General features: G+C 35.6%; 1 protein-coding gene across 2 annotated transcripts in view; it reads left to right on the top strand.

Moving 5' to 3' along the window:
• The window catches only part of LOC138706683 (uncharacterized), a 160025-nt gene that overhangs the window by 79499 nt on the left and 60197 nt on the right, over positions 1-20329 (top strand). For both annotated transcript variants that reach the window (XM_069836253.1, XM_069836252.1), the window contains exon 4: positions 15569-15687. In XM_069836253.1, coding sequence (XP_069692354.1) covers positions 15569-15687 — 119 coding nt within the window. The remainder of the gene's footprint in view (positions 1-15568; positions 15688-20329) is intronic.

Raw genomic sequence — 20329 nt, 5'->3', positions numbered from 1 at the left:
TGGTCTTGGCGCCTTTTGTTTTGTTTCCTGTGGGGGGGTGTGTTTGTGTAGTGTAATGTGGAGTCAAAGAGTGTGTGTGTTCTGAAATTGAGTTGTGTGTTGAGAATTTCATTAGGATGTGTTTTTGTGTGTCTGTATATTTCGTATTGTTTTAGTGTGTTGTTTTTTAGTTTCTACACATCCAACCAAAAAGCCAGAAACTAAAATATATATTTTGCATTGAAAATTTAGAGCAACATTATTCCAAATCCTTCGCAAATCTGCACTGTAATGGTAACTAAGTGCACTGTAATCTTTCTATTTGAATACAGTTTTGTATTATGAAGAATGGTTTCCCTAGCAACAAGTTTCTGTGCGGGAATTCTAACTTTCAAGGCCTAACAACAATAGCTGTAAATACAGCAAAAATCACGATCGTCTGTGTTGTTATGGCGATGGGGGAGTGCAGCGATACCGTCCATCCATCCATTGGCGGAAGGGACTAGTTGATACATTCTGTAGCACAAAATATCTCTCTTCGCACTGTGTAGTTCCGTCACTGAGCTTGTCTTTCAAGAAACTGAGTTCCGGCAGCCTGTACAATAACAAGGTTTTGAAAGGAATCCTGAAAATTTACAACCCTCCTATAATCTCCACCCTCATTTGAAGGGATTTGGTTTTATTGCTACTGAGACAAGATAAACCTTACCAGGTATAGCATATGTAATAATGGGGGGGGGGAAGTGATTAGGTTTCATTCTTGGGTTTTACGTAAGCTGATCCGGACTATAATATTGCAACAACAGTACTACTGCTATTACTATAACAATAGTACTACTGCTACAACAATAGCCTATTACCACTGCACCAGCACTACTACTGCAATCACTACCACCACCACCTCTGCTACAATAATACCACTGTTACTGCTACTACTACTACTACTACTACTACTACCACCACAACAGTTTTATTACCACTACTGCTTCTACTACTACTACTAATACTACTACTACTACTACTACCACCACCACCACCACCACCACCACCTCTGCTACAACAATACCACTACTACTGCTACGACAGTTTTATTGCCACAACTATACTACTACTACTACTGCTACTGCTACAACAGTACTAGTACTGCTCCTCCTACTGCTACATGGTGTAAGGAATGTGGTATACAGAAGAGGGCAATAAAATAAAGTGAAGTCGGAAAATGCCTAGAAATGCGGAATAATGCGTAACCTCGCCAGCACCACTACACTACCATCACGACATAGTGATGATGTGCCCTTTCGTCTATTGCATTTTCTTATGATAATTTTTTTAACAACCCTGGACATTCACAGGCAATGAGAATTCCTGGCCGCGTGATCAACATTTCACAAGATCACTATTGAAGACTACACACAATGAACACAAAACAGACACTCACACTCATTGTGGGTGGAGATAAATATCCACTTTCACGCCGGGAACCGAACTCGTTTCCGCTGGATTTGCAGTCGAGCACGCTGTGCTTCCAACACAGCGAAGTATTTCCTAATAATCTTCAAGGTAACATTCTTTACCTACTGAGTAAGTATCAATTATTGTAGAAGAGTTCTTGTTATTGATTTGAAAAACGTGCAGTCACTGCATTTCGCAATGCAAGTTAGTCATCTAACGAGCAAAACCACAATATCACCGCCCTACGGGCAGGATACGAACCGAAGGCATCCAGGCTGTGAATCACACGTAGTGGGCCGTCATGCGTACTGGAGTTCTATATTTGTCAGTCTGCGAGAGAATATTGTGATCAAGACTCCTCCCCTCCTCTACTCGGGCGATTCATTGTGTCCCTGGACGCGGAAGAGGGTGGAAGGCGAAGGCGGTTGGAACCTGCTGTTGTGACGTTTGTCACCCCAGGAGGTCGAAGACTCCGCGCCACATGTGCTGCTGCTGATAAAACTGTTTGCCGGGTTAGTACAATGTTAACAAGCGATAGCTTTTGTTTGCTTATACAGGATGTATTTTAGTGTGTGTATATTTCATATTGTTCTAGTGTGTTGAGTTTTTGGTTTTTGGGTTGTATGTGTAGGATTTCCATGTCTGTATTTATGTTATTGTATGTGTGGGTTGTATGTTGCTAACCACACATACAATAACATAAATACAGACATGGAAATCCTACACATACAACCCAAAAACCAAAAACACAACATACTAGAACAATATGAAATATACAGTACAGACATACTAAAACACACCCTGATCAAATTCTCAACACACAGATCAATTTCAGAACACACACACTATTTGCCACCACATTTCAACACTTTTCAACAATCGAACGCACCCACACAACAGGCAGCGAAGTTCGAGATGACGCCGCGATCTAGTAGGCTCTGAGGATGGTGTGAAGAAACACCGAAACAGTGTAAGCCGCACATGCTTACAAAATTAACACGAGTAAGATCGCCATTTAATCAATTATTTATATTCAAATGTTAAAAGTAGTGTACGAAAGATTCAACATGGTATATATTTGCAATTTATTTTCCCTTGTTATATGTCTGTCCCATAGAATACCATTCAACATTGCTGTTACTGTTCTGCCTTTAGTAATAATAATAATAATGTATGTATGTATTTATTAACACTACAATTGGGTATACACCCGGTGGCAGTGATATATAATATACAATAATACCATTACAATTATACAATAATTACAGCAATAAAAGAAGAAGAAAAAATAAAATAAAATAAAGTAAACATACATTTATTTCTAACTATAAATAAATAGATGCAATAAACCTAGGACTATAAATGAAAACTATTCTATAATAACGCCTACAATAAACAAAAGTAAGCCTAACTTATAAGTACTTCTATTTCACCCACCTATTACCAATTTAAGTAATTACATATCACCTTAATTAATTACATATCACCTTAATTTATTTACAATTAAATTACATATAATAATAATAATAATAATAATAATAATAATAATAATAATAATAATGTATTTATTCTGGTGAAATTCAAGCCATCAGGCCTTTTCTTCCACACCACCAGGAATATGTATGCATACAACATTTTGGAAGAAACTAATAATAACATTCAATTACACAAAACAAGAACTTTAACAATAATTACAGTAATACAAAACAAAAAAAAGAACGCAAAACATTAAAAATGTTAAATTTGTATACTATTAAACAAAAGTTAAGATCTATATTGTGTTAGTACTAGTTGGAGAAAAAAAATTGTAATAAACTAATAAACATGATATTAGGTTGACACTATTTTTTGTGACGAAAGCTCTTCTAGACATATGTTTCCGTCATCTCAGGCACAATTCTTCATTTCAAAGTCAATTGTTGTGGAATGCAGATGCGAAATTCTGTAGTGATTTTGTGTGTCTAAATACAAGAAACTAAAATGTAATTACTAATGTTAAATCTTACTTCATTATTTCAAATCTCACTCATATGCATTTCAGAATGTTTACTTAATATTTTAGAGCTAGTTTATGCTAATGATTTTATTGTTGGTATATCGTACAGTGTTGCCAGTGAACACTACAGTACGCAAAAGCGTCCGCATTTCGTTCTATATGTCAGATGATAATTTATTCACAGTGAGCTAGATTTTAAACACCATAAAAACGATTTCTTTAGTGCTCAGTGGCAACTAAAGTTGCCATGAAATTTTAGCATCTTCTGATGCCCATAGAATTTTTGTAGTATTTTTCGCATTACTTGAGCGCTGCATAGATCAGGTATACGTGAAAAAAAATGTAGAAAATAAAACGAAAATAGTTCTGAGCACTAATGGATTAATATTATTAATGTAAATAACTGACGAGAAAGGGCAACTAATAATGCAAACAAGAAGTACAATAATTATAAACCATTAGACAAAAAATACATTTCTCACTTAATTTTGAATTTCGATAGCGTCCGGCAATCCTTGATGTCACTAGGTAGAGAATTCCAAAGACGAGGTAATGATGCTTTATGGGAGGATGGGTATAATCATGTTCTGTGATGAGGGATAGAAAGAAGTTCTTGATTCTAATCAGGGGCGTACTGTTGTGAGAAACTGAAAACTTACTGCTAGGTAAGTGGGAGTGGAATAAGGGTGTAACCAACAAATCTGTAATACAAGTTTCAGGAGCATATTTCGTTTGGCCTATATTTACTAGCAGAGCCGTGTGACTAGTCAAGGATACAAGTTTATTCAGCTATTGGATGCAATTGAGGAGTTGAATCGAATACGGGCCATGTTTTGCCCTTTTTCCGTTCAATGCATTATTAGATTCTCTAGTGTGTATTTGGTCACCTTGTATAGTTTCGATTTGATATCTCTTTTCTAGTGGTCTGTAGCTCAGTATAAGTGTTGAGCTGTTTTCACAGTTTAATCACAGTCTAGTATATATAGTCACGAAGCTCAATACGTAGTAAATATGCATCCATAGATACTGTAGTTGCTAACCACTTGGATCGCTACTATCGCCTCATCACAGACCAATTTTCATTATTGTACAAGATAAAGTAACGGAGGAAAAAAATGTTGAATATTTCCAAAAAATTTACTGCTGTAAGCTGTACCTAACCCCTTATTGTGTCTGCTTCAGAGAGTTTTCTCGGTTGTTACTGTCCATATTATTTTGTCAAGAGGAAGCAGTATTTAACAGATTTAGACCCAATTGTATAAAACTCCCTGACTAAAGATCAACTTTGATCGAAGATCGAAAACTGAACCGAGTTCAGACCCTTCTTCTATTGTATAAAACTTTTCTGCGATCAAATTACCTTGGTTCAAATGCAATCTAAGTTCACGTGAAAAGGATTTGGCTACATCGCATAAACAGGTGAAATACGTGATGCGCGGACCGTGTTATACAGGTTTGTTCAGTGTTGCCAATCTAGCGATTTTAACTCTTTTTCAACAACAATTTCTTTTAACTTTTATATTGCTTAAACAGGGATTTAGTGACCTTTTTAGTACCCCATAGTGACAAAATTTAATCTTTCTTTATTGATAATGAGAAATCTAGCGACTTTACAACTACTTTTTCACGACTTTCCGTATTACACTCTGTTGGAGACACTGGTTTTTTTTTTTTGCAATGTAAATAATGGCGGACAATAAGAAGAAGGTTGACTGTCATCGGTCTGTCTCCGTGAAGTGCAGGCGTGTTCACTGTCATCGTTTATCATCCACAACTCATTCATGTTTTTTTTAAAATAGTTAGTCACCGGTCGGTGCGGTACTTCGGTGCTATTTATTCAGTACATAAGAGAATACAATTTTACATTAGAGAATTTAGCTGGCTACATGGGATCATTGAATTGAACCCGAGGCCAAGAAAGAGAACGAAGAAGAAGAAGAAGAAGAAGAAGAAGAAGAAGGTTGACTGTTCTCCGAGTTGTTATCATGTTATGGTGTTTGATACTGCTAAACATAATAAAGCTTTATAAAACGACAATTTTCGTTTAGTAATACAGTTAATTGAACATTTATGAATGTACCTATCATATCCATTAATAATTAATGGTTGTTATAAACATAATATAATTATAGGTTATGTTATTTGATACTGCTGAACACGATAGAGCCTTATAAAATATAAGAATGTTTGTGTATTAAGGCAAGAAATTGAAAGAAATATTTATAAATGTACGTAACATATCTATTAATATTAATAATAATGGATATTTTATTTGCACAATCTGTCACTCGTATATTTCAAACCGAAAAGAAATAACTGAACTTGGATTGTCTAACTTAATCGGAGAAATTTCTTCAGTCAAAGTTGACTTTAGTTTGAGACAAATTAATCTCAGATTAGACTTTATACAACACAAAATTCCAAGTTCAGCTGAAACAAGAATCAATTTAACCTCTGATCTAAGATTAAATGGTTTATACAATCGGGCTTTAGATGTTCCAGCAGTCCCACCAAACCCTGTGAAATGGAGGGAGGAAAATGATGTTAGGAGTCTGTACATATTCCTGTCACAAGAACAGAAGTCTTAGGTTATTTTGAATTAGTCTTTGCTAAGTTTCATCAATTTACTTTTGTTGCATCTAGTACATTTTTTCTTAATTTCCTCATCTTTTCTTTTTTTTTTACGTAAGTAGAATCTTTAATATTGTTCTGAAAATATGATAGTGTTTACAAAAAGGGAAGCATTTTACTTGTAATCATTTCTCACGAATTTTAAAATATAATGAAACACAATGTTGTCCTTAAAACAGTGTAAATTGTGTGTTCATATTCCTTGTGTAATCCTCTTTATTTAATCCTCAACATGAAATCGCAGAAGGAAATTAGTTCTGTCGTTTTTCCGTGTATATGGTAATTGAATGGAAGAAAGGCCCATTGAATGGAATAAGGACAATTGCAACGATATTTTATAACGACTATTTCTTCCTTGCTGTGTACACATTTATATCAATTAAAATGTTTTTCAATTAATAAAATATTGAATAACAGCGTGAATGTCCGTTGCTTACTCTGACTAAAAATGTGTTATTTATACAGATAATCAAATATTTGAAAGGCCTTTTTCTCAAAACTGCAATTTCTGGGTTACGCCCGTTTTCGATTCAACTCCTCAATTGTTGTTTAATCAAATATCTGAAGACAGGTTGGAACCTCATAAGTGATATCAATAAGATATAATTCATGAGGCAACTAGGCCAGGAGATAATGGGATAGGGCGTCCAGTTCATAATTTGTTATAAATGAATGCTTCATAATTACGTAAGTCACTGTTTAATCAGTTTGATGCTATATCCTTTTCCCGGGAAGGTCTTTAATTGCTACATTTATATTATACAGTTCAGATCAGTGTTTCCCAGACTTAACGGTACCGCCTCCTAGAGGGCGTTTTTGGTTTGGAGGGGGCGTAACTTGTAAGGGGAGAATAGTAAGGCGTTTAGGTTTTTATCGACAGGACCAACTTACATTGGTTTATATCGATTTGATTTTTTTTTCTGTATGGATTATTGTAATGGCAGAAATACTTATGTATTTTTTTTCCAAGCGAGCAGATGTTCCGTAAGTTGTCAATAAATTATCAAAAAAAGGTTTGTGGAAACTGACTTGTGTCACTTTTCCCAAGCACTGCAGAATTTTAAGTTCATAAGCCTCAACGACATGTTTATAGATCTCGTATTGTAACTCTGCCTCTGTGCAATGTCACAGTTTGCGGTGAAGGGAAGAGAGTTGGCAAAAGGTTGTACTAATCTGTGGGAAAAAGTATGACTAAATTCTCACCTTACATTCAAGCAATCAGTGACTGAAGCATTGGAATGGAGGCAATCATATGTCTTTTGTTTTGCTTCTTATTACTCTGACGTCCACGACCACGATAAGCCGCTTCAAACTCAAAAGTCGGTCACCGACAGAGATATAATAAAACATCTGTAGCACACGGTTCTTAAATTTTATTTGATTATTTTTGTTCTGTAATTTTGATACTTTCTTTTGTTACTTACATTTATAAATATGTTCATGTTTTAACATGCGTTTCATTCAAGAGACTTTTAAGTTCAGCAACGGAAAAAAAAAAATGCATTTACTTTGTTGTGTATTTTCAAACGAATCTGTAGTCTATTGTTATTCTGGCAAAATGACATTTGCGTGGGGAAGAGAGAGAGAGAGAGAGAGAGAGAGAGTGTGTGTGTGTATGTGTGCATGCGTGCGTGTGTGAGAAGGATGGACAAATATGAACTTCTGGAAGGTGATAAAAATATTATATTTGTTTTTGTAAAGTTACAAGAATTTATTTTAAATTTTTATGCTCGACCATGCCGAAATGTAGTAATTATACACCTGGTAGCAGCCCTTTAATGGACCTCATTAAAGTACACCTATTTATTAAAGTTCAGGTGTTCCACCAATCAGAAAATACCATTGTAGCAATATGAAAGCGCAAGTATCGATTATTCTCGGATATGAAATCGAAAGACAACAATAAATCACCTATATTTGAAATAAAGTAAGTTCTGTTACTATAATATAATTAGTGTTAATTGTAAATAATATTCAAATAAATTCAATTTGTCGTCTCGTTTTTCAATGTCAAGGTCAATGTCGACATTTGTTTCTCGGAAAAAATCAATACTTTCACTTCTGCGCACATCTCACAATTTACGACGTATTGCACAAGGTCAGTTCCACTCCTCAGTCAGATAAGAATAACATGAATACTTATGAATAATTTCAAGTTAGAAATATGGTCGAGCATAAAAAGTCGTATGAAACTTGACTATAATGGTAATTAAGACGCTCGTATGAAAATTATGAAACTCGCGCTCTTTTCATAAACATACTCGCGTCTTAATTACTACCATTATAGACTCGTTGCATAATGTACTATTATTTGAGTTTTGTATTTATTTTAGAATAATTAACTAGAAAAATAAAACGTAACATGAATTTAAGGTTATTACCTCTAATTTGAGCATTTTAAGCCTATTATATTTAACTCCAGGCGGCGGTAGCCAAGATCCAGTTCTTAGAAGTGGGTGCTGGAATTTAAAAATTGCGAACCACTGGCATAGATAAATATCATAAAAAAATATAATTTAAAATGGAAACAATTTTTTTTAGATGTATAGTAGGCTTTAGGCGTATAAAATTACGTACATTGTTTCTCTCCACGTCTTTTCAGTCTACGTTTCCATAGCTACGATACAGCACATTGTGGGATTTGTACGGTACTGTGGCATTGCGGGAAGCGTTATTCTTTTGTTTCTGTAGCGTGATTCACATAACCTTGTGGCTATTTATAAGTTCATTATGGGTCAATATAATATTAAGGTACTGTTTTATAGGCATTTAAACATTGAAGCGGGACCAAAATGACAGAGATAGTGCTGTTTAAAATGAAAAGGTATATTTAGGTGGCGCATAAAAGTTCATCATTGTGATATTATGTGGGGAAAAATTAGTAATCAATGCGTGGCACAATTTTCTAATCGATTTAAGAGAAATTGTGTAAACACACAGCACTGCTACTCGTGTAGTTAACAGCTACAGTACGCAGAATAAAAATTAAATGTTTCAACGAGACAGGAAGATGCATTAAAGAAATTGTCGCTAACTTGATAAGGCCTGCGTGTTTTAGTACCGATGAAATACTGGACTCGTATTATATGAATATAAGTAAATATAGATGTTAATAACAAGGATTACTCTTCGCTGAGTATAGGCCTGTACGTTGGGGGAGTATCTTTTATTCCTGATAGGGGAAGAAAATAATTCTCTGCGAGTAAGGGAAAAGTTTTTCCACGAGAAGGGGAATTTCTCCGTTACCCCCTACTTTTATAAGAACCTTGTTAACGGTATATTGAGGTTTCTGAAGTTATTTTTCATAGAATTTGTTCGATAATCAATAGAAAGTTATTTGTTAGCTAAATATTAACTCAGTAAAACAATATAAAAGTTTGGAAAACATATTATATGTCTTTCACGTGTTAAATTTTATGTTACCTTGTTAACATGTTTCGGCCTGCTGTCCGCCATCAGGTAACATCAAATTTAACACGTGAAAGACGTCTAATACGTTTTACAATGTGATATAGTGTTAAAAGTTGTGTAATCAAGATGTGTAATATAAAAGTGCTGGGCAACTTCGATAAATAATCAATGGAAAGTTATTTGTTAGCTAAATATTAAATATATAAATATTAATTGCACAACACAGAACTGCACGCATTGTATTCTTCACCTGACATAATTAGGAACATTAAATTCAGACGTTTGAGATGGGCAGGGCATGTAGCACGTATGGGCGAATCCAGAAATGCATATAGAGTGTTAGTTGGAGGCTGGAGGGTAAAAGACCTTTAGGGAGGCCGAGACGTAGATGGGAAGATAATATTAAAATGGATTTAAGGGAGGTGGGATATGATGATAGAGAGTGGATTAATTTTTCTCAGGATAGGGACCAATGGCGGGCTTATGTGAGGGCGGCAATGAACCTCCGGGTTCCTTAAAAGCCAGTAAGTAAGTATTATATGTCTTTCACGTGTTAAATTTTGTTACCTTGTTAACATGTTTCGGCCTGCTATCGGCCATCAGGTAATATAAAATTTAACACGTAAAAGACATATAATACGTTTTCCAATGTGATACAGTGTTAAAAGTTGTGTAATCAAGATGTATAATACAAAAGTTCTGAGCAACTTCGATAATCAAGGCCACACCTGTGGAGTAACGGTCAGCGCGTCTGGCCGCGAAACCAGGTGGCCCGGTTCGAATCCCGGTCGGGGCAAGTTACCTGGTTGAGGTTTTTTCCGGGGTTTGCCCTTCACCCAATACGAGCAAATGCTGGGTAACTTTCGGTGCTGGACCCCGGACTCATTTCACCGGCATTATCACCTTCATATCATTCAGATGCTAGATAACCATAGCAGTTGATAAAACGTCGTAAAATAAAACAAATAGAAAAAAGGATAGTCATGTTCATGAGTGGAGCGTTGATGCTTGATAATGTATACGACACAAATGATATGAGTAATATATCTGAAAATATGTGATTAAAGCCGTCTAGACATTCTTGACAAACGTTGATGTGTATGATTTTTTCACCTCGTTTCACCTTGAAAAACTAGTATGCTAAAATATATGAATGCGAAAAGTTAGGTTCTTTTGTTCGTACAGAGTGATTCAGAATAACAGTGAGTTGTTTTGTTAAAACAGGTGACACACACATCCCGCTATAAGAAATGAGTAATCGATGTAGCCTCAGAAGTTTCTTGTGAAAGGTCGTTGACGTTGAAATATTTTCTGGAAGATCTGAAACGCCTCGTGCACTTTGACCTTGATTTGTCAGATAATTATTGATCTTCAGCTGTTATGTATTATTGGTCGGGTATTTCGTGGTGCTCTGCTGTTACAGCTATTCGCTTTATTGTCACTTTGAACAGCTACTCAGATCGCCTTCCTGTTGTCATAAGACGTAAAACATGCTGTAATATTGAAATCTCTTGTATAATCTCCTTGGAAACACATTGTTACATTAAAAAAGTGACTAAAAGTGACAACGTTTTTCCTAATCATTTTTCTTCCAAATTTTGATAGCATGTAAAGAACTAACAAAATCCAAAATTTGAATTCCCAAATGTTTTTGGGTTCCGATTTTTATTTTTATTCATGTTTTTTTTTAGAATCTTTTCAAATCCACGTTTTTAGTAGAATGTCTGAATTTCTAAGGCTCCTTTTTTCGGTTTCATTCACAGGACATATAGAAACATTTGTATGCATTCATTTTATGAAATATCTCATTTACTCACTTTTAAAAATTGTTTTGAAGTTTTAAAAATGTTATTTTTTCTATAATTCTTACAAAATAAATTCATAGAAACCTGCAGCTACCTCATAAATATTTCAGTAAAAATTTCATCCAGATTAATTAATGTTTGGCATAAAAAAAAGTTTGTGTTGAATCAAGGAAAATACACTTGCGGAAAAATGGATTTGAAAGTAAAATGAATATTTATGTAACACGTACCTATTAAAATTCTTCGCCTTTACGTTCATCTAGTCCACGCCTGTGGAGTAACGGTTAGCACGTCTAGCCGCAAAACCAGGTGGCCCGGGTTCGATTCCCGGTCGGGACAAGTTACCTGGTTGAGGTTTTTCCGGGGTTTTCCCTCAACTCAATATGAGCAAATGCTGGGTAACTTACGGTGTTGGACCCCGGACTCATTTCACCGGCATTATCACCTTCATCTCATTCAGACGCTAAATAACCAAAGCTGTTGATAAAACGTCGTAAAATAACCTAAAATAAAAATAAAATAAACGTTCATCTAGTAACTTCAGGGAGCCAACTCTAGAACAAAAAGTTACTAGATTTGCAATCAGAAATTTGCAAAAAAAAAAAATTTGATGAAAAAATAATTTTGACAGCTCTTTAATTGCCACGTCCCTTATAGTTTAATTTTAAAATAAACATATTTGTAATCAGAATTGAACTAAATCCATTTGGCGTATGAAAATATATATCCTAAAGAAGTGAAATAGTCGATAAAAAATTTTGGAAAATTTAAGTTATTATGACATCGCAATCACTCTCCTGCAGCGGTGGCTACGTGGTCTAGACCAGCGGTTTTTCAACCTTTTTCAACATTTAGCACACTAAAGTTCTAATTAAAATTCCACGGCACACTCATATAATCTAAACCAGTCGTTCCTAACTGGAGGGGAGGATTTTTTCATAAAAACAAGAGAAATATATTATTTAAGATTGGTACGATGGAATGAGAAACTTTTAAAAGGTACCCGGAAACATGTCCTTGCAAGGGAAATTGAAGATGAAAGGAAGTATCTGTGTGAGATCCAAACCTTTTGGCCACTTGTCTCACTCCGAACTTCGCCGTTCTATATGACACAAGCATTCTCTATATATTAACAGTCTTACTAATAAACAGTGTATAGTTTTTATATGAGACTTATGCAGAGTTGAGACAGAAAACTTTACTAATAAACCATGCATGTAAGCAATGGATGTATAAACAGGCTGTAACTATACAATGGGAATTGCTTTGCAGTAATTATATAACGAAACCCCTTGTTTAAGCGTTGTATATAGGGAAAAAATGGCCGCCCCTCTAACAGCTGTTCGTATCGACTGTCATTTTATTATGATGGTTGCCTTGTAACCACAGAAGAACAAACCAAAGAGCACAAAATAATATTGCTGTAGCTTGTACTCTTTGATCAAAATATAGTGTGGTCATCGATTAGAACCAGTTGTACTATCGATACTTAACACGCTACACTAGAGCGCTCTACTGGATGCAATAGAGAACCTCAGATATTCTATTACCTTTCGTAACGAAATAATGAAACTATGACGTAGCTGTGTAACAGTTATACTGTTATACACGACATATATAGTGATTAATAGTAAGGAATTTACACACGACTTATAAACGAGCTACTCATTGTATAAGTATAAAACAGTTAAACGTCTGTATATAGAGTTTTTATTAGTAAGACCGTAACATTAATACACATTTATTCTAGTAGAGTCAAAAAGTAACCGAACATGTGTAGATACCTTCGTTGCAGATTACATGTAACCATTATAAAACACCACCTTCAAAGTACGCCCCCTGGGCAGTGACAAATTTCTGCCAGCGTCCATATCACTTCTCGAAACATTCCTGCAGCCCATCTTTGATCACTTCCCACAGAGCGCGGGTCGCATGAATTTTCTCCTCTTCGGCTGACGCAAACCACCATTTCTTGAGTAGGGATTTGACCTTTGGAAATAGCTACAAATCTGCTGGAGTAAGATCAAGAGGGCATGGTGGCTGTGGATGGTTTGTGTTGTATAGTCCGCGTCACCGTTTTTGGCGTGTGAAATAAGTAGTGGGAACGTTAAGCACAAGTGTTTTACATTTGCCGTAGTCAGTCTGACAACTGTGTTGGCAAATGACTGATGTGACGTGTATAGAAAGTGGTACCATTCTCAGCTACACTAGCAACATGCTCACAAACTGGGCACTATATATCTAGGACACACGCCAAAAACGCTGGCGCCAGCTATACGAGAAATTCGCTTACCAAGAGCGACCGATGTGCTGGGGTATTGTCATGATTGTCCTTGCCACAAATTGGGTCTATTTCGTCGAACTGCATAATGAAGACGTCGAAGAATTACAACATACGTCTCCTTACTGACAGTTCGATCCTCAGGAATAAAGTCGAAATGTACGAAACCCTGGATATCTAAGAACACTAAACTTCAAGCATTACTTTCCTCTTCAATCGGTCGGCACACTGAGTCTATACGCCTGGAGAGTAGGCCACATACGACACGGACAAGGCAGAGAAGTTGCCTACAGAGCATGGCGTTGCCACCCGAAGTTCGGGTACTTTCTGACTATTAGTATATATATTAGTATACTAATATATATACTAATATATATATATATATATATATATAATATATAATATATAATATTTTAGTTGGTTATTTAACGACGCTGTATCAGCTACTAGGTTATTTAGCGTCGATGAGATTGGTGATAGCGAGATGAGGCCGAGGATTCGCCATAGATTACCTTGCATTCACATTACGGTTGGGGAAAACCTCGGAAAAAACCCAACCAGGTAATCAGCCCAAGCGGGGATCGAACCCGCGCCCGAACGCAACTTCAGACCGGCAGGCAAGCGCCTTAACCGACTGAGCCACGCCGGTGGCTCTATTAGTATATTCTCATCATAGAATAGAATAATAATATATCCATAAAAAATAGTGTTAAATGAATATCTTCAGTTTGTTGTGCAAGGCCGCCTTAAATAGACGCAGTCATTTGTTTTCATTTTATTGTATTTGTCTGAGGCGACACTGACAAAACGCATTGTTATTTAAAACTCGTATATCTCTTTAAATTAACAGTCCCATCAAAATTTTGCATAGAATAAAATATAAATGACACTCGGGAGGAAATTAAACGCAGAATAAATATGGGAAATGCGTGTTATTATTCGGTTGAGAAGCTCTTATCATCCAGTCTGCTGTCCAAAATTCTGAAAGTTAGAATTTATAAAACAGTGATATTACCGGTTCTTTTGTATGGTTGTGAAACTTGGACTCTCACTCTGAGAGAGGAACATAGTTTCAGGGTGTTTGAGAATAAGGTGCTTAGGAAAATATTTGGGGCTAAGCGGGATGAAGTTACAGGAGAATGGAGAAAGTTACACAACACAGAACTGCACGCATTGTATTGTTCACCTGACATAATTAGGAACATTAAATCCAGACGTTTGAGATGGGCAGGGCATGTAGCACGTATGGGCGAATCCAGAAATGCATATAGATTGTGAGTTGGGAGACCGGAGGGAAAAAGACCTTTAGGGAGGCCGAGACGTAGATGGGAGGATAATATTAAAATGGATTTGAGGGAGGTGGGGTGTGATGATAGAGACTGGATTAATCTTGCACAGGATAGGGACCGCTGGCGGGCTTATGTGAGGGCGGCAATGAACCTTGGGTTCCTTAAAAGCCATTTGTAAGTAAGTAAATAAAATTTATCGGGAATAGTTTTTAAAGAAACTTTTGTTATGTAACGTTTTTCATAAAATCTATAATAAGCGAGAATACTCAGTTTACTGCATTGTATTCTACGCAGTAAGAAGATGCTCAATAAGTGTGTTAAATTCAGACAGCCTCTGATGTCACTGGGTAGGGTATTCCACAAACGCGATAGCGAGATTGTGTATGATGATGAATACGATTATACTTTTGTCTTCTTCCATTGTCCTTTACTCATCCCTGCAGTTTGTACCTCTAATTATGAAACATCCTGTACTCGATAGCGCATTATATTCGAGTAAATACGGTATTCAGTTCCAAGCGGTCCAGAGGTCACGTGTTGACCATCGTTCCTGTCCGAGTTTAATTCAGGCTCCAGAAATCCTAGCGATGTTTACGTTACTCAGAAATGGTGCACTTGCCCAGCAGTTCAACCCAGTATTGTTCTCTCACATGTGTGTTATAATGAATCATAATGCTAGTGTGTTGCTTGTGTTATTGATTAGTGTGTCTCTCTCTTGTTACAGAGAACAACTTGAAGTATGGAAATGGGGGTACTGAACTTTTTGCAAAAGTTCAGCCTGGGCCCTCACCATCTGTCTCAAGGCCACAAACATTCCCCACTCCTTTGGCATCTGCCAGCAAGGTGAGTTGAGTGCCGAGCTTCTTTCATTATTGTTTTTGTTGCACGAAATAACAAGGTGTCCTTCAGTCTCAGAGCATTTAATACATGCCATGATCTGTCAGAGTGAGATGCCCAATGAGTGACTTCGCACATTTTCGACTTTGAACCTCGATCACTGTAGATAAATCCAATCAACTAAGTACTGTAATTTCGATGTGAAATTAATTTTATATTGTAATTCAGTTCTCATAAAAAAGTGAAAATAATTTCTCAGATAATGAACATAATTTCATATTATGTAGTTTAAACATTTTCGTCCTATTCTGTATTCTCCTGCTATTCTTTTTGATCTTTTTTCTTTCTTCTCATTTTTATTTTCCAAAACCTCCCCCTCTTTTTTATTTTTATTGTCCCTTTCCTCCTCATTTTCGTTCTCATAATTAAACTAATTTAAAATAATCGCAATTTATGGAAGTATCCTGTTAAACTTATTAACTCTGTTACTCAACACATGAAAACGTAATCCAATGGGTTAGATGTGCAGGTCAAATAATAGTACATTATGCAACGAGCCTATAATGGTAGTAATTAAGACGCGAGTATGTTTGTTTATGAAACGGGCGCAAGCGAGTTTCATAATTTTCATACGAGCGTCTTAATTACTATTATAGGCAAGTTTCATACGACTTTTTATGCTCGACCATATTTATAACTTGAAATTATTCATAAGTATTCATGTTATGATTATGTAAGTGAGGAGCGGAACTGACTTGCATTGTGAGATGTGCGCAGACGCGAAAGTATTGATTTTTTCCGAGGCACGAATGTCATTGACCTTGATATACTCTAGAGAATAACATGAAGATTAGTCTTTATATAACCTGGAAATTGATTTAGAATTGGAAAACGAGATGACAAATTGAATTTATTTGAATATTATTTACAATTAACGCTAATTATTATAGTAACAGAACATAATCTTCTGCGACAGTATTGGATTTCCAGCCTCCGTGACTTTTCGCTAATTGTCTTTCGATTGCATATCCGAGAATAATCGATACTTGCGGTTTTATAATGGTACAATGGTGATTTCTCATTGGCTGAACAACTGAAGTATAATGAATAGGTGTACTTTAATGAGGTGCATTAAAGGGCTACTACCAGGTGTATAATTACTACATTTCGGCATGGTCGAGCATAAAATCATATTCAAAACTGAGACATTATGCTTCCCCTACCCTAAGAGCTGTAACTTTTTATTTCGAATTTCGTGTGAAACACAATTTAGAGTATAGTAACTTAGTACCAAAAAAAAAAACCGGACCGACCCTTGTAGCTGATTTCAGAGCCTTGTTCACTCCAGAGCACGATAGACTGGTAACTAAAACTTTCGTGGTTCGAATCCTGCCTGGGAAGGAAACTTTTTCTTGTTCTTTATTCAAATTTATTCCCAGTACTTTCGAATTGCTGGTAAAATTCATGTTCTGGGAATAATAAGTTAATTAAGTAGTAAAATATTGCTGCAATCGTAAAGTATTGGGAATAAGGAACAAGAAAAAGTTTTCTTTCCAGGCAGGATTCGAACCACGAAAGTCTTTGTTATCAGTCTATCGTGCTCTGGAGTGAACAAGACTCTGAAATCAGCTACAAGGGTCAGTCCGGTTTTTTTTTTTTTTTTTTTTTTGCCACTACTGGACTTGTTAAGTCAGTCTATATAATAGTTTTACTTAAATTTCATTTCAAAATTTAATATGAATTTGTCATTCAAGTAGCAACGTTTAATAAAGGTTTATGTTATGTGTTAATCTTTATAAAGTCACCAATAAGTGGAATGAAATAACATCAAATTTTCATTCCTCCATTTTCCATTTCAGTAGTTACGAAATATTAAATTGGAAAGAGTTTCTGTTGGAACAAAAGTATTTAACAATTTTGTATAGTACCTATGGCATTGAAGTAATTCTAATATTAGTTCTTGAATTATTAACGTCTTAACGAATGTTTTTGTTTTGAAGTTAATTGACCTAATATCACAGTCTAGTATATACAGTCACGAAGCTTGAGTTGTTGAGGGTGTTAGGAACAATAGACTGTGCCGGTACTATTTCGCATTGCCTGTGATGAGGCGATAGTAGCGACCCTAGTGGTTAGCAACTATCTATGGATGCATATTCCCTATGTATTGAGCTTCGTGACTGTATATACTAGACTGTGCTAATATTTGACATTTGTTTGAAATTGTAGTGATATTAATGATCTAACCTTTTGTGATTTGCTAAGTTTCCTGCATGAGTGAGAATTAATCGATAACCTATAGAAAATTCCACCTTTGGTTACTTTTGATTTCATTGAGACTTACTGTATTTGAAACGAAATGATTAATGATCTATAAAGCTTTGTTTGTATGATGGGTACACAATGCTTCAGTCTCTTCATTCTTTTCTTTATGAGAATTGAAAAACTTAACTTTAAATTACTTAATTCAATTGACAATACGCATTACGTTAAGACTAAGTTACGTCCGATTCTGATAAAAGCAGTTTCAAGACACATATCACTTGAAACATTGCCTTGAAGTGCTGTTCTATTAGATTAGAGCTACAAACGAGCTAAATTTGCCTTGAGCACTGTGACTCTAATTCATTCTGCCAACCTCTTTAACATCGTATGTTCAGCATTAAAATTACCATTCTCTACCTTTCTGCAAGTTTTGCGAAGTTTTTAGAAGTCTTGAGTCTTTTAACGAACCTATTTAGAACGTATATTTCTCTATTCAGTATCAGAAATCATTGCAATCTGCAGTTACAATGCGTTTCTAATGCAGGATACTTGGACGAACAAATGACCGGTAATTTTTTTGGTTTTCATCTGCGAATTTTAAATCCGTTTTCAAGAATAGTAAATACCAGGCATTGAAAATGGCATTATAACTTTTTGAAATAAGTGATTATTAATGAATATATGAAATTGACGAATGGTTCGAGGAATATCAAACCAATATTCCTATGTGCGTTCTTTTATGTCATTCATGCAGTAACTCCTATGTGCAAAATATAACATTTTTCAGTATGAAGAAAAAACACATTTATTCATTCTATGGCAGTAGTACCGATACATAGGAGATTGTGAATTCTTACATTTTCGAAATTACATATAGGAGTCCACACCTGTGGAGTAACGGTCAGCGCGTATGGCCGCGAAACCAGGTGGCCCAGGTTCGAATCCCGGTCGGGGCAACTTACCTGGTTGAGGGTTTTCCTGGGGTTTTCCCTAAACTCAATACGAGCAAATGCTGGGTAACTTTCGGTGCTGGACCCCGGACTCATTTCACTGGCATTATCACCTTCATTTCATTCAGACGCTAAATAACCTTAGATGTTGATACAGCGTCGTAAAATAACCGAATAAAATAAAATAAATACATATAGGAGATTTTATTATTTGCTGTATCACTATTTAAGTTATTTAATAGAGCAAAAATCTGAAAATCGATAAATCGATCGTCTAGTTCAAAAGTGCGTCAACTCAAAAAAACAAGTTTTGAGATATCTTCAGTTGAAAGTTTCAAATAAATCACTCAGAAAGGAACAGAGTTCTGGTTCATAATTAGAAATGAGTCAGTATTCAGGACGAGTTTATCACAATCTTCCAGTTCATTATTAATACATTTCGAAATGTACTAATAATGAATTAATAAAGTCTATAGTTAATACTTCTAAAGCAGTTTATTTAGTTTTTTCTTTTTGGTTGTAAATATGACTTATCTGAATGCTGAATCGGAAAGAGCTCCGAAAGGGGCTTTCAGCAGTATAAATAACTAAAAAATGGCAATTTTTGAGTTGTCGCACTTTTGAACTGGATGGTCGAAATATGTCACATAGGAGTTATTGCAGGAACAACGATTTCCTTTTGAACATAATCCCGGAAGTCGTGTTTTGAGTCATTGTTGTGTCATCAGAGAGGTATTCATTTACGCATTTATCTTTACAAAAACTTATGAAAAAGTGTTGTCAGATCAGATGACAGGAGACCATTCCATAATAATTCACCCCATCTAAAGTGTGTCCCAACAGAAGGCTGGGTTTAGTAATGTGAATAAATGCAACAAAAACAGATAACAGCGCCGCCAAACCAACAACAAGACATGGCGAAATGCCCCAACAATATATTGTTATTGTTAGGTTATCGGCACTGCTATCTGCTCTGTTATGTTTTTGTTGCATTTATTTACATTATTAAATCGTGGGTTCTTGTTTGGACACTATTTTGGCATGGCAGTAAGACATTCTTCTGCTGATAGAGAATATTTCTGTTCTCTTACATCTCAGACAGTAATGATTTTTTGTCAATATCTTCTGCAATTCAGGCTCTATGTTTATTAGTAAGATGGTTTGTATATTCAAGAAAATGCTCAGTGTGGCATCAAATCGAAACTTCTTGAGTTGATTTTTCAGGTTAAGTGTATTCTGAAACTGTAGCTTGAATTAAATTTTAAGTAATACAGTAGCTAAAGCAGAAAACCCAGTTATTGATGTTGAGTATTTCAGGATACAAATCTGGATAACAATGATTTTAATATACAATTTTTGTCCGAAACTTTCGTACTGAGTTTAATACAAACAGGCCAGAAGTAACAGCCAGATTTTTTGCTGTTAAGACAGGA

The sequence above is a fragment of the Periplaneta americana genome, chromosome 9 (genome assembly GCF_040183065.1).
Source record: "Periplaneta americana isolate PAMFEO1 chromosome 9, P.americana_PAMFEO1_priV1, whole genome shotgun sequence".
Lineage (NCBI taxonomy): Eukaryota > Metazoa > Arthropoda > Insecta > Blattodea > Blattidae > Periplaneta > Periplaneta americana.
Note: the sequence above shows the minus strand (reverse complement) of the source record. Positions and strands in the feature narration are given on the sequence as shown.